This window comes from Drosophila eugracilis, unplaced genomic scaffold, assembly GCF_018153835.1.
Source record: "Drosophila eugracilis isolate 14026-0451.02 unplaced genomic scaffold, ASM1815383v1 contig_2088, whole genome shotgun sequence".
In the NCBI taxonomy this organism is placed as follows: Eukaryota; Metazoa; Arthropoda; class Insecta; order Diptera; family Drosophilidae; genus Drosophila; species Drosophila eugracilis.
This window is the reverse complement of record NW_024572964.1, coordinates 355607-369199: the sequence shown is the minus strand read 5'-3', so window position 1 is coordinate 369199 and position 13593 is coordinate 355607. Positions and strand designations below refer to the sequence as shown.

Here is a 13593-nt window from a genome sequence, read left to right as displayed (position 1 = left end):
TGATTTTCCCAACTGGCTTTTTCCTACATCTATTAATTACGAATCGAAGAAACCCCTTTCTTGACAAACGCCTTCCGAAATATCAGAACACATCATCTTTTGATTTGACTCATAAACTATAGAGCATTTGCCGGCCATTTTGATGGTTTCCGGACTGTCTGTTTTTTCCCCTTTGTTGTTGTAAACAAAATGCCGCACGTTCCACGCAAAGAGGGTGTGTGCTTTTCCATGCCACAAAAGCACCACAGACACACCACAGACCGCCTTCGATTGAGTTCGCTGCGATTCGGGATTCCAGTCCAAGTTCGGACCGTGTCAGGCGCGCAGGCGATGATCCGCTCAGTCAATTAACGGCTCCCACCTCGGCCACCGGGCGACGTCATCAGTGCCCAATCCAATCCAATCCATTCCGTTTCGATACGATTCGATTTCGGTTTGGCAATCGTCTGGAGGTAAACAGGCATAAATCGGACGCTCTAGCGTAAACAAAACACAGCATTCGGGGCAGATAGGCCAGGAGAACGCAGAAACAGAGATCCGCAGTCGAGAATGTCTCTTCGAATGGCGCAGTTCTGGCTTGTGGGAGTCCTCCTCGTCCTCTCGACCCTCCACTGCTCGTGGGGATACCACGAGGAGACGCACTACCCCTGTGCCTTCATCGACACAGCCAACATCACGGGAAGCTACGGCTTGGACGGTCCCTACGTCCACAACTGGACAGTGATTCCCCGCCATTTCGTGGCCGTCTATGACTTTGTCATCGAAAACGGCATCCGCATTCCGGCAGCCAAGCACCTGAGGGCCTGCGTCTGTAAGACCAAGCCATGCGTCCGGATCTGCTGCCAGGAGGGTGAGATCTATGACCTGGAGAGGAGGCAATGTTCAGTTCCAGGCGTCAGCTCTGTTCCCTCCCAGAGCCACATGGAGGTGGAGCTGAGGAACGGCAGCCTGAGGGATGTGGAACTGCAACCGCTCTTCAGCATCCACGTGGAAACGCCGTGTGACCACATGAAGACCGTCACCAAGGGATCGGAGTTCGTTCACTGGACACTTCACGAGGTGGGCCGTATAATATATCTATTAGAGCTCTTGAGGATTAGCTTCCACCCTTCCAGAACGGAACCATCAGCCATCGAGGCCACATATTCTCGAAGCACTATTGCTTCACTCCGCTGCTCCACGGGAACTCCAGCTGGGAGTGGCAGCCCCTGGCCTGTGCCCCCGAGAAACTACACTTCGTGCTGGGCGTGCGGGAGTGGACCTACGCCATATGTGAGTAACCCAGCGATTAGGCGCAGTCACAAATATGCTTTCAATTTCTTCGAGGCGTTTTAAAAATAGTTCATCGCCCATAAAAGCAATTGCTAAAACAACAAGAGAAATCGGAGAGTGACGATTGATGGTTTGATCGCCAGAGATGGTCGCTCGCTCCGAACTTATCCAGCTGGTTCTCTCTGCAGGTCTGCTGATTGCCATCCTATCCATGTTCATCGTGCTGATGGTCTACCTCATGTGCTCCGAGATGCGCAACAGCTTCTACGGTGTGGCCATAAAGGCCTATGCCGTCTGCATGATCTTGGGCTATGCCCTGCTGGCCTATCTGACCCTGCACAACCCGGCGAACATCTCGAATGCAGCGTGTCGTATTCTACGTAAGAACTCCCTGCACTCCCGGATAATGTCCTGTAATAGATAACCTTTTCTCTTGCATCTCTAGCCAGCCTGACGCTGATGTACTTAGTCCTGTCCTTCTACATCCTGAGCTTCATCGCATTCAAGCTCTACTTGAGCTTCCACGGCGTGGTCTTCACGAAGCTAATGTTTTGGCTTATTTTCACCCCCATCGTACTGATCGCCGTGGGCTGGTCCTTCTTCGTGGGCTTCAGTTACTACGGCACCCGGCTGATCTTTGGCGGCGACACGTGTTGGTTTGATCGTGAGTTTCGTGATCATTCCTTATCATTCCCTGATTACCCTTAATCCTTGATCCGCCAGCTCGTAATTGGTCCATTATGATCTACCTGTATGCCCCCATTTTCGTTGCCTGCGCCATCAGCGGGTTTTTCTATATCCTCAGCCTGATTTACATCAGCGAGCAGCCTGAAATCGAGACCGACAAGAGCTTCGAGTCCGTCGAGAACAACCGCTTCAGGTCCTTCTGGAAATACGTGGGCTACACGGCGCTGGTGTGGCTCGTCTGCGTCTGCTCCTTCGCCTTCAACTACTACCGCGAGAACCGATCGCATCTTAACTACGCCGTCAGCTTCTGCATGGCCTTCCATGGCTTCGCGGCCCTCTACGCCCTCATTGGCAAGAACCAGCAGATCCAGAACTTCTTGCGCCGCATAGACAAGTGAGTATAGCTAAGAAATCTAGCTCTTAACAAATAATTTATAACATTTCCCTTTTAGTGAGGAGGACACCTGTGAGAACTCCGTCCCTTTGTCGAGTTTCGGTTGAAATTGAAACAGTTTTGTGGCCACTGTCCAGATTTAGTGCAACTGAAAGCAATGCCAGCAACCTCTGAGCAATGGTTCGAAAACCTCTTCTTATTCTAGACACGAACCGGAGATTTGGAAGGCAGAGATGTGTAAAATACGTGTAAAATGTGTAAAAACTATGTGTAAAATTATTAAATTCAGACTTTTTACTTTAATATTAACTTTTGTGTTATTTATATTTAGTAGTAAGGAACTACAGGTGCTGAACCGTACCAGTGGAACTATTGTTTTATAATATTGAAAATAGTCTAGTGCAGAAAGAGCATACCCTGTAGACTGATATGTCTTTGATCGTAAAAGGAAAATAGATATACCAACGAACAACATCTGATCAGCATTCCTTATTTTAACAAAATAACCAACTTAATACAGTCAGGCAGCAAGGCTAATAAGAAATGTGGCTGACTGGGCTGGCACTACTGGGCTAGACTAAACAGCGGTAATAATCTTCGAAATATTAAATTTCAAAACACCTTCCGACAGTCTCCGCCCTGCTTAGGCTTCCGCAAACTTTCCCCTGCCCGCCGAGCGTTAAGCAATTGCAACAATTTCCAATTGCTGGCGTATCCAATTTAAGCTTCCCCACCAGAATCGCACAACAAAAGCAACCCGAAACTCTGACCAACAATATACACGTAAATAACGTAATTTACACAACACAAAACAAATTCTGAAGTTGGCCGTAAGGCAACGCTAGTCGGGGTCCCGGTCCTGCTCCTGGTCCTCGTCCTGGAGCACCACAGAATCCAATCCACGGCAATCCACTTTCCCCGTTCCCAAGTTGCAATTCCCTGGACCGTGGTCGAGTGTCCCCAGTCTCCAGTTCCCGCCCCAATCCCTGTTCCTGCCCCGATCTCTCTATATAATAAGTGCGCGCCGATTTTGTTTGACATCAGAGGTCAATGTCCGCGAAACAGACAGAGCGAGAGAGAGAGAGAGAGTCGTTCGGCGAGAGAGCTGCATCCTTGCATCCTGGCAGGGGGCTGTCAAGCGCAAGGAATCAAGTGGAAAGTGAAACGAGAGGCGAGGGCGGGAGTTTTCCTCTTTTCGCTGGTGCTCTTTTGATGTGGCCTCGCCCAACTCCAGCCCACCCACTCACTCCCAAAAACCCCACCCAAGCCCCCACATCCTCCTCCCACACGCCTACATCATCTCTAAACCGAAAGCGACGAAAACTCAACTTCGGCTCCTTTGGTCCTGCTCTTTTTTTGGCTGGGCGTACAGCAGCAGGACACGGAATACACACAGATAGAGAGAGACAGAGAGACAGAGAGAGAGAGAGAGAGGTCGAAGGATACACAGACAGAGAGAGCAGATGGATCGATAAAACGTAGTAAAAATTCTCGTAGTAATGGAAGCTGGAAAAGCCCGGCATACACAAACGCCAACTGCAACGGCATCGGCGGTGGCGGCGGCTCCGGCAGCATCCTGACGTGCGCACTGGAAAACCACGAGAGGTAGGACATGTTTGGCGCGTTTTTCGGCTGCATGTGTGCGCGTGTTTTGTTTTGTTAATATTCGTATGCAAAAGTGCAAAGCGAGGCAGCGGGAAAGGGGAAACAGCAGGGAAGGGTGGGAGGAAAGCCAAACCAAACTCGACCGCGCCCTGTTTCAGGACTTCCCTCCGTCCACCCCTGCGCTGGCCCACCATATCTATCTCCTGGCAACGGAACTAACATGAAAATTAATTACCAAATGACTTTATGCTTTTTAAGGCCCCGATGGCAGTTAAAGGATATTAGACAAGCCATTAAATGGCTAACTGGTTGCGGCTGCACGGCCACGCCCTCTGTGCGGAGGAGGGTGAGACTCCCCTGCCCTCAGTTGAGGTGGCAATATCGAAATTGGAAATCACTAATTAAGATTCGGAGACATCCTGGGCAGATTGCGGAACTTTTAAGCTGATGTAATAGCTAATGGCTTGGACTAGCACTTATACTAACTATCACTTATACTAACTATCACTTATACCAACTATCACTTATACTAAACTAGCACAAAGTGCACTATCTATTGGAAAGTGGAATGAAATCATTTACCATCTTAGTATGCGGCACATTAACTCTTTTATCCCTCACTAAAAACTGCCCCCTCCGCCTCGTTTCCGGTCTGATTATTTTCCCTCTAATGACCTGCCCCCCCCCCAACTCCTCCAATTTTCAGGTGTATTGCACAGGCAAGGCACGTAAATCAAATCAAATACAATAAATAACTTTTAATTTAGCATTCTTGAGGAATCTACAACTCGAAGAGTAATTTATGCCCCTGAAAGGCCCGAACAAGCAATTGACCAACATTTTCCAAAGAGTCGGGTTTCATAATTTATAAATTAATGGAAAAGGCAAGAAAAGCCCCGAAAGGGGGGTGATAAGTTAAAAGCGAAAGAGGCGTAGCGTCATAAATTCATTGATGAAAAGCCATTAACAGTTACGCGTAGAAATGTGGCCACCAACTTCGGGGAGGGGTACCTGAGGGCACCTCAAATTCCAGTAAGTCATAATCACAGACCCCCTCCCCCTTATATACACCTTTCTATATACATATAGAAACCCTGAGGTATTTGAGCAGGGGCCTTTGGACTCCCAAAGTGGCATACGCGTGTGCTCTCGTTTCTCACCTGCAATGACACCTTTTCATTTGGCCCCCAGTAATCATGAAATTTTTATTATTTGTTTCTCCTTCGTTTTGTGTGTTTCGTTTTCCTTTTCTTTCTTCTCTTTCTCGCTGTTTGCTCATTGTTGTTTGTTGTGCTTGTCCACCGGAGCTGGCATTGTTGTGTGGGTCTCGAGATTTATTTCGTGCGCCGCTCGAAACGTTTCGTTTCTTCAATTTACCCAACAGCCAGGGCTTAGAGCGATCTGCCCGCTTCTTCAGCGCTTCCATTGAGAGCTGAGAGCTGAGAGCTGAGGCATTCCTCGCGGTCTTTGCTATGCCCTGTAATCAGGGGATCGCGATAGGCTGAGCTGCTATCAGTGATCAATGGGGAAAGCGGTTTACTTCATTCTATGAAACTTAAAACAGTTTATTAATCGATCTTTATTAACTATTTATTTTTAATCAAAAGTCTCATAAGGTACGTACCCTACCTACTTCCTCAACCTCAATCGATATTCCCATCGTGGTATCGAGTATTATCACACACCTGTTTGACCTCCCAGCGATCGTTCACTTCAGAGGCCGCAATTGTAGAGCATCCGCTTCGGGGGTTTTCTCAAAGTCTGACGATCTTTTATGGCTGCGGCACGTGTAAATACTTAACACAATTTTCAAGTTTTCTTTCTGTGAAGCTTTCGTTCGGCTTTCTATGGCCAAGCGCCATAATCGTTTCAAGTGTTGAGAGAATTACGAGAGCAATTAAAGTTACACAGCGACACAGCGACACAGGGTACAGAGCACAGAGGATGAGAAGATTTGAGATGAAGAAACCAAGCCAAATACCGCTTGACACGTTCAGGGGGCTCCCACAGCCCTTCCCTTCCGCCCAGAGAAGTCCAAGAGAGATATCTGTATCTTTATAGACCGGAGATCAGCCGTCGGTTATCGCTTGTCGAACGCTCAATTAAGGGACAAACCGCGTCCCCGATGGGGCACTGTGAGTCACAGCATTCCAACTTGCAGTCACCTCCCAACCCGACAAGATCAGACCCAAGCCAACTGGAGTCTGGAATGGTATTCCCATGCAACAATGTTGCAGAAGAGCATATCGTGCCGACATCGGGAAGAGCAGCAGGGACAACAAAAACAGCCAAGACAACAGCGACATCGACGCGGCATGAGTGTTCGTTTTTTTATGCATGCCGTCAGTCTGTACAGGGTATCAAGGGGGCATCTAAGACTGGGTAAGATTCTTCCATTCCATTTGAAACTTTTTAAGAAGTTGCTTCATCAAAGTTCCAAAGATCCATCTTGATCTTGATAAATATTTGAGAGATAGTTAAAATTTCAAGAAAGGAAGAAATTTGCATCCATATTCTACCCTATAATAGGTATCCCTTGGTCGAACCCCCTCTTTCTCATTCTCCTGGACTCCTTTAAATGCTTTAACCCATTGACGACGGAGATCTTTCAAGGAATTCCAGCGCCTAGCGAACTTTTTCCGCTTTTGTTTTCGGGTCAGCAACTGATGAGGGACGAAGGACAACGCGAGAGGATGCGGATGAGGATGGGCGGGACGATCCAAGCATCTTTATGGCCACACTGCGTACTGGGAGCTTGGAATGAGATGGAACCTGGGTGCCGGCGGACCCATTAAGTCAAATGACGGGCAGCCGCACAAATTCTGCCCAGCGGCAACAATGTTGCAACTCCAGCAACTCCAGCAACGACAACGATGGCGGCACATTAATGAAGTGATTTGCACTTTTTACCAGCTTTTTTCTGACCACCAACAGAGGAGGGGGTCTCGCACTGCTCCGAGATGAATTCCCCGTTTCCAGGAACAGTCCAATTCCACATCCAGGCGGTGGGTGAGATTTATGACAGCCACTGTGGATCATCGTGTCACTTGTCAGAGCCGAAAAGGTGAGTTCCATGGAGTCGGAGATAGCGAAAGCGATTTACATGGAGTGTGGCTAATTAAGCCGATCGAGGCACCCATCCTGACATGGCCAAATGGAGCACTCCTCTCGGTGTAAGAGAACCCTTCGCATCAGTGTCAGCGTGACCTCTTTCCAAGTCCATGGATCCTCGCAGTGATGAACGCACAGCCCAAAGAGTTTCTTCGCGGAGAAATTCTCGTCTTCTACTGAGGAGAAACTCAGCTTGATTATCTTCATTCTGGTTGAAGAGGTTTCCCGAGGGGTCATAAGAAGATCATTCTTGTTTGGGAAATCGTGATCAATCCATCCGATACTTTCATACTCCTTACTTAGATTGGCTGAAGCCTCTACTTTTCGTGCCTGACCTTGAAGATTTGTCAAGCATATCAGGAAAGTGTGTTAAAAACTAACATAAGAAACCCCAAAATACCAAAGAGAATCAAGATCATTGAGCTGAATTTGACTTCATTAATAATATTTTCCAAAGGAAAGCTCTTCGCTCTTCTTTAGCACATTCCTGCCACTTCTCTATTTTGGTCCATCAATGCCGATCGTGATCGATAGAAGATCTATTGCACTTCTGAGTCCCCAGCCAGTCTCTCGCATTGTCTTCGAGGCTGGCACACGATTCTCCCGAAGCCACGATCCATTCCGGGATCCAGTTCCAGCCCGAAAGAAGAGTTCCAGCTTCTGTCATCGCCAGACCGAGACCGGTAGGAAAAAACGCGCGCATATTTTACATGCTGGTGCTGGCGGTGATGCCCCTTCCGAGCCGCTTCTTGGTGCTGATGCTGCGTCTGGTGGCCAAGTGGACATTGACCGTCTGCGCGAGAGTCAACGATCTTCAAACGTGTCAACATTAAAAATAGCAACCAAATGCTCTAACGTCTGCCACCCCGGCACCCCTGCCAGCCCCTGGCAACCCCTGGGAACTCCCCTCTGGCCAAGGAAGTCAGATATGCAGACGTGCAGACGTTCGCAAAATGCCAAACGAAGACCAAAAGACCCAATCGGGGCTACAGCAACAAGAGCGAGCAGCCGAGAAGAGCACTGCAAGGAAAACAAGAAGAACTCCGGTGAAAGGGTCGACGCAGGATTACCCAAGAGCTCTAAGTTAGTAGAAACTTTTCATAATCCTTCATGAAAATCATGACTTTGAACCGATAAAGCTCTCCCTGAAGGGTTAATAACAAGATTCCTACTCTCATAGAAGAGCACAAAGAACACTATCTTGCAGATCGTAAGATATATTATTCACTTTCTCCAGCCTAATATACCCCCTCAGCTCAGTGGCATTCCTAGGGTATCTCAAAAACAACAGGATGTTTGGCGGTTGGCGGCGCTATCAACGAAATTCCAGCATTTGATCGAAGACAAGACGGAGGGAGAGGGCAGAATATGGCAAACTAAAGATCGCAGACAAAATGCAAAGAATCAAAAATTATACACACATGTTGTGGGGCACTGGGAATGGAGAATGGGGACTGTAGACTGAAGACTGGAGACTTGGGGCCTGGCCCACGGGGTCCGTGGAGCAGAGGGGACTGCGAACTGACAGAGCCATTAATTACTGATTGCCGATACTCAGCGCTCAATGAAAGGCAATGAGGGCGAGAGGCGGGCGAAGGGGCACTCTGGGCGTCGTGCAGTTTCTTCTCGCTCTTCGAAGGGGGCAGACGACACCCCAGACATGGCGCTAAGCGAGACCGAAAATCCGTTGGCAGAAACTGCAGAAGGGGCCTTCATATATCATTCCTCAGATTGGCCTCTTCTCTCGATTCCTCGCCCCTTTCCTTTCTAATCCCCGAACTGCAGCTTTGACCGTTATGACTTCCGCTGCCATCGAACTCTACGATTTCTCTCACCCTTGATATGAAGTCAACGATCAGAGAAGTGCCCTAAGAAGGGTTCATATTAAAGGGTATTCAAGAAATGTCTCCCAAAAAGTTGACTTAACCTAAGCTTATTGCTCTTTTTAGGTTTAGCATGCGGTGTAGTGTTTCCGCGCGGAGCTTCTTCTGGCCTCTTAATCAATTCATTTATAAAGCCAAACATAATTCCCAAACAAACATCCCTCCTTCGCCGCACCGCATTGTCCTTGAGCGTTTGGTCGAAATTTATGGAATACATTGAACTCCGGCCACTAAATTAGTCAGTTAAGGCACACACAGCGCATCGAGCGGCAGGCAGCTAGCAGCGAGCAGGAAAATAAAGAAGCAAGGCGAAGGCGAAGAAACATGACAAAAGATTCGCCGCTTTTGGCGCATTAACAAAAATTTCGTCGGTGATCAGTGGGACGGGACGGGACCTGGGACTTTGACTCGGGACGGGACTGAGTTGGAATCAGAAGTGAATCAGTGGCATCGGCCTCGTAGAGCCCAATAGCAGGCCACATACCATATAGCAAGCCGAGTTCAAGGAGGAAGCCGCGAGTCGTTGACCGGCTCAATTGTCTTGCTCTTCGGGATGCAGGCAAATTCGAAAGAATTTCTTAATTTAACGGTTACTAACTAACAGGGGGCAGAGCACTCTGCCGTTTATATACTCTATACTTTGATATAAAAAGAGTTTTGGATGTGTTAAACTTGATCTTGATTTTTGAATACCAACTTTCTAGCAACTTCAACCAGCCTTGGATTTAAGTTCCTCTTTTTTTGCTAGTGCAAATCTCATCAAAGTTAAGTTCATAAGCTCTAAACTGCATTTTGTATATTGGCCGGCACGTTTCACGCCCTTTTGGTCGTCAACTTTGTGGAACGAGAAAAACTGGCAATAAGAAAACATCACGAAAACAAAAAAGTGAGGAGGAAAACTTTCCCAGTTTCTGAGCAGGGCCAGGTCAAGAGCTGCATATCCTTAAAAACAAATTGCATTAAATTTAGTGGGGCCTTCTGAGGTGCCCCCCTCCTTTCCCTCCCACGCGTAACTCATACACGGGCAGAAGGCCCTGCTAAATATGCAACGATTTTGGTCCGCTTTTTTTCGGAAGAGCCGAGAACAACATTCGCTCAATTTAAAGTCAAGTGTCAATGCAAACTCCTTCAGCCGCGGAGATTCACAACGTCGAGGGCCATTGACGACTCTTCAGGACCTCTTAAAAAGCTACCCCAAAGACCCAAACCCCAGCAACCTTCACTCTTTGACATGCAAAACGCGCGCGCGCTTCATTTGACATTTTCCTATTTCAGCTGCATGGCAACGTGAATGGGATTGGGTTATTACCAGTCAGCGCAGAACCAGCGGCATAACCCACCCAGCCACCCACCCACTGCATTCCCTGCCTGCGGGAAACTCTTTCTTTGTTTTTGCTGTTTGCTTTTTCTAACCCTTTCATCAAAGGCGCCACGGGATTTTTTGCTACCTCCAGCATCGTTCGTTCTGCCTTTTCCTTTTGCCTTCTTTTTGCGGTTGGTGTTAATATGATTTTCCCAGGTTTTCATCTAGGTTTCCATCTAGGGTTCCATCTAGTGGAACAGCGGAAAGAAACCAAAGTTTTGACCAAAGAGCTGGCAAGTTTAAGTTTCCTTTGTTGGTTACTTTTTACCTTACGGTTTCTACCTAATTTGTATCTGGCCAAACAGTGGAAACGAAACAAAGGCTGGAGAATTCTCCTTCGAGGTTCTTTCAACAAGTTTTTCAAGTAGAAAAGCCCTCGACTGCCGGAATAAGTTATTTCCTTTGTTAATTACAATTCGCCGGGATGTTATTGACCCTGAAGTGGAGTTTTTGATCCACTCGAGGAGGCAGGACTTGCCTGTCTTGTTGTCTGGGCGAGGGATTAACAGCCATGACAACAAGTCTCCTTTATGCCTACTTCCTGCCCAGCTCTTCGCCCATAGACAAGTACACCTATTGACGACAATCCAAATGCAATAAAACTCCGTTAAGACGGAGTCAACGAGCCAACGGATGGAAGGAGTTGGACTCCGTGGATGGGAGTCTCAGTGTCTCATGAATAAATAAGGAAATCAATTGTTATGGAGGAGCCGGGCGGCTGTGGCATTAATCTCGAGCCGAGGAGTCCGCCGCTGGGGCGTGGCCCGTCTCACAGGCTCACAAAAATAGGACACAACGACAGGAGGGAACAGGAGGACCGCAGGAGCAGAAAAAGCCAAGCCAGGAGCAAGAAGGAGCCACCGGCAGGAACAGGCGACCAAAGTACAGTCGTCAACGAGCGTGGAAAACAACAGCGGCGACGGCCATAAAGACGTCTGCTGCAGAACGGCAAATGGCAAATGGCAAAGGGGAAAATATGGCAAGTGGGAGGCAGGGAGGGGGCTGGGCTAGTGGCTGCTGTTCTACGGGTGGGCCACCCCCCACACGAAAAACGACATCTGCCCTAATCATCTGCCAGCTCCCACTTTCGGCCCACCCACAGCCCCCCCAACTGCCGCCGTTTGCCTTCGTTAGTTTCTCATGAAAGCTTTTAGTTGTCTGGAATTTTTGGTGCTTTCTCCACCCTGTAGTTGGTGGGTAGCTGAAGGTTCTACTCGTTTTGGCAGGCCAAATGATGCATCTTTAAGGAACTCCAAAAAAATGCAGATTTCTGACTTTCATTGATCTGCGGAGATGCCTCTTACTACTAGCTTGTACTAAGGAGAAAGGTATCAAAAGTGAATCATGTTAGGTATCCTCTGACTTTTACAGGGTATAAACCACTTCGGCAGACATATCCCTCTGCAGCAGCACTTCCACTTTGCTGCGAACTTCGTTGGCTGGCTTTTTTCGGTTGTCGAATGTGCGCTTGGCTTTTCTAGGGGTTGAAATTTCGGGTTTGCCGATAAGTACGGGCACCAAGGCAGGCGCACAGGACCTGCGATTGTGTGTGTGTGTATGTGTGCGTCCTGCGACTGGGATTGTGTGCGGGTGTGTGGGTGAGTATCTGTGTGAGTTTTAAGCAGGGCATTGCACTCAGTTTTCAGTGAGGCTGTCGAAAACGATTTCGCATCCCATCCTTCGCATCCGAAAACCGAAAACCGAATTCCATTTGCCATTTCGGCCCGCCGCGAAAGCTCTCTTTAGCTCTCTCTCGCTCCTTCTCTTTTTCAGGACTCCAGCGCCGGATTCCTCGTTTCTGTTTGGGGCCTTTGCCAATCTGTACCTGGACCCCGCCCCATCCCTCGCCATAATTACAAGATAAGCGTTCAAAGGCAGCGGCGCTCAGAGACCGAAAAGGCGGCGACATTACAACTTCCCGCAGTCGAACTGCGAAAACTGGGAACCACGAATCGCCAACTGGGAACGGCCGTTCCCATGAATGAATTCCTTTTGGGGCGCCACGCGAATCCACTTTGGGGCGCCTTCTTGGTGCCTGGTTAATATTTGCGGAATCGATAAGTTCAAATTGATTGGGAATTCAAGGAGTAGCGGGAGTTCGAAAAGGTGAACGATTTCCCGCGATTCCGTGGTTGCGGGCATATCGAAAGGCTTGGGAAAATATTGAAAAATGATGGGATGGCATAAAGCACGGCAGGATAAGGGAACGGCTAACTAAACGTTAGCTTTGGGCCATAAATTAGATAACGTTGCCCTGGCAGCCCAACCACTGAGACATTGCGGGAGGAGCAGGTGAATGGGATCGCAGAATGCCGACAGGGCAGAGCCTCTATTTACATTAAGGTCTTAATAGGTTTCTACATTTCCCATGAAATCAATATTTTCTTTTATAAACCTCATCATTGGAGTTATAAATACCGAAGCATAGATATATAACGCATATCCTGATAGGAATTGCAATCGTAAACCCCAAACATCCGCTTTAAATCACAACAAGTTACCGTTTCCATTAGCCCAGACTGTACCGGGCCTATCCCAAAAGCATTCTCCCGACCACACAGAACTGCAACTGGAGCAGTGCACACTCCCCAGCCGGGTTACCCCCTAGGCCACGCCTCTTTCGGAGTCGCAGGGTAGTTTACGGGTTACAAGTTACATGGCCCCGTCCGGGATTTTCAGTGTACGGCGCTCAGGAACAACAACAACCGACAACGACAACGACAGCCGACAACAATCGCAGCCGCAGCAGCAACACCGAAAGGGAGGCTGCGTTACATGCCTACTGCAAACAGGACAAAGGACGTTGGGGCTTTGGGGTGGTGAAATGGCAGGGCAGCCGAGTCGAGCCGAAGAGTCGAATGGGAATGGGTATAAACTGGCCTAGAGAAAGGGAAATCCTAGTGGGAAGCAGAATAAATATCGATTGGGAGGAAGGCTGTACAGGAAATACCTTTGTAATGAGAAATCATAAACAAAGAAGTGGTACAGTAAACTACAAGTATAGAATGCCTAAAATGGTTGAAATCTCTGACTGGATTGCATTTTTGAGGTTTTACTGTAGGCCATAAGTCAATCCTTTTCCTTGTCACCAACGACGAAAAAACTTTGGCGCGAAATTTTTGATTAATGAAAATTCCCGCAGAATGCAAGTGAGTTCTCTCGCTCTTTCTCTCTCCTCCATCGCTCTCTCTCTTCCTCTCCATCTGTCTCTCATTGCACCTCGAAAGCGAGTGGGCCTGTGCCGGTGGGTGTGGCGCACTTCCCCATTGCGCTTTCAA

The 13593-nt window shown here is 48.2% G+C and overlaps 1 protein-coding gene across 1 annotated transcript; it reads left to right on the top strand.

Annotated features, from left to right (window-relative positions):
• Positions 1-321: 321 nt before the first annotated feature.
• Positions 322-2614, top strand: LOC108104632 (probable G-protein coupled receptor Mth-like 8). Its single transcript, XM_017210807.1, has 6 exons — positions 322-1059; positions 1116-1272; positions 1461-1652; positions 1718-1936; positions 1996-2353; positions 2412-2614. The coding sequence occupies exons 1-6, from the start codon at positions 550-552 to the stop codon at positions 2458-2460; spliced, it is 1485 nt and encodes a 494-aa protein (XP_017066296.1). The 5' UTR covers positions 322-549; the 3' UTR covers positions 2461-2614.
• Positions 2615-13593: the final 10979 nt, after the last annotated feature.

Coding starts and splice junctions, on each gene's coding strand:
- LOC108104632 (XM_017210807.1), top strand. CDS start 550: ATGTCTCTTCGAATGGCGCAGTTCTGGCTTGTGGGAGTCCTCCTCGTC. Junction 1,937..1,995: donor CGACACGTGTTGGTTTGATC/GTGAGTTTCGTG, acceptor TTGATCCGCCAG/CTCGTAATTGGTCCATTATG. Junction 2,354..2,411: donor TTCTTGCGCCGCATAGACAA/GTGAGTATAGCT, acceptor TTTCCCTTTTAG/TGAGGAGGACACCTGTGAGA.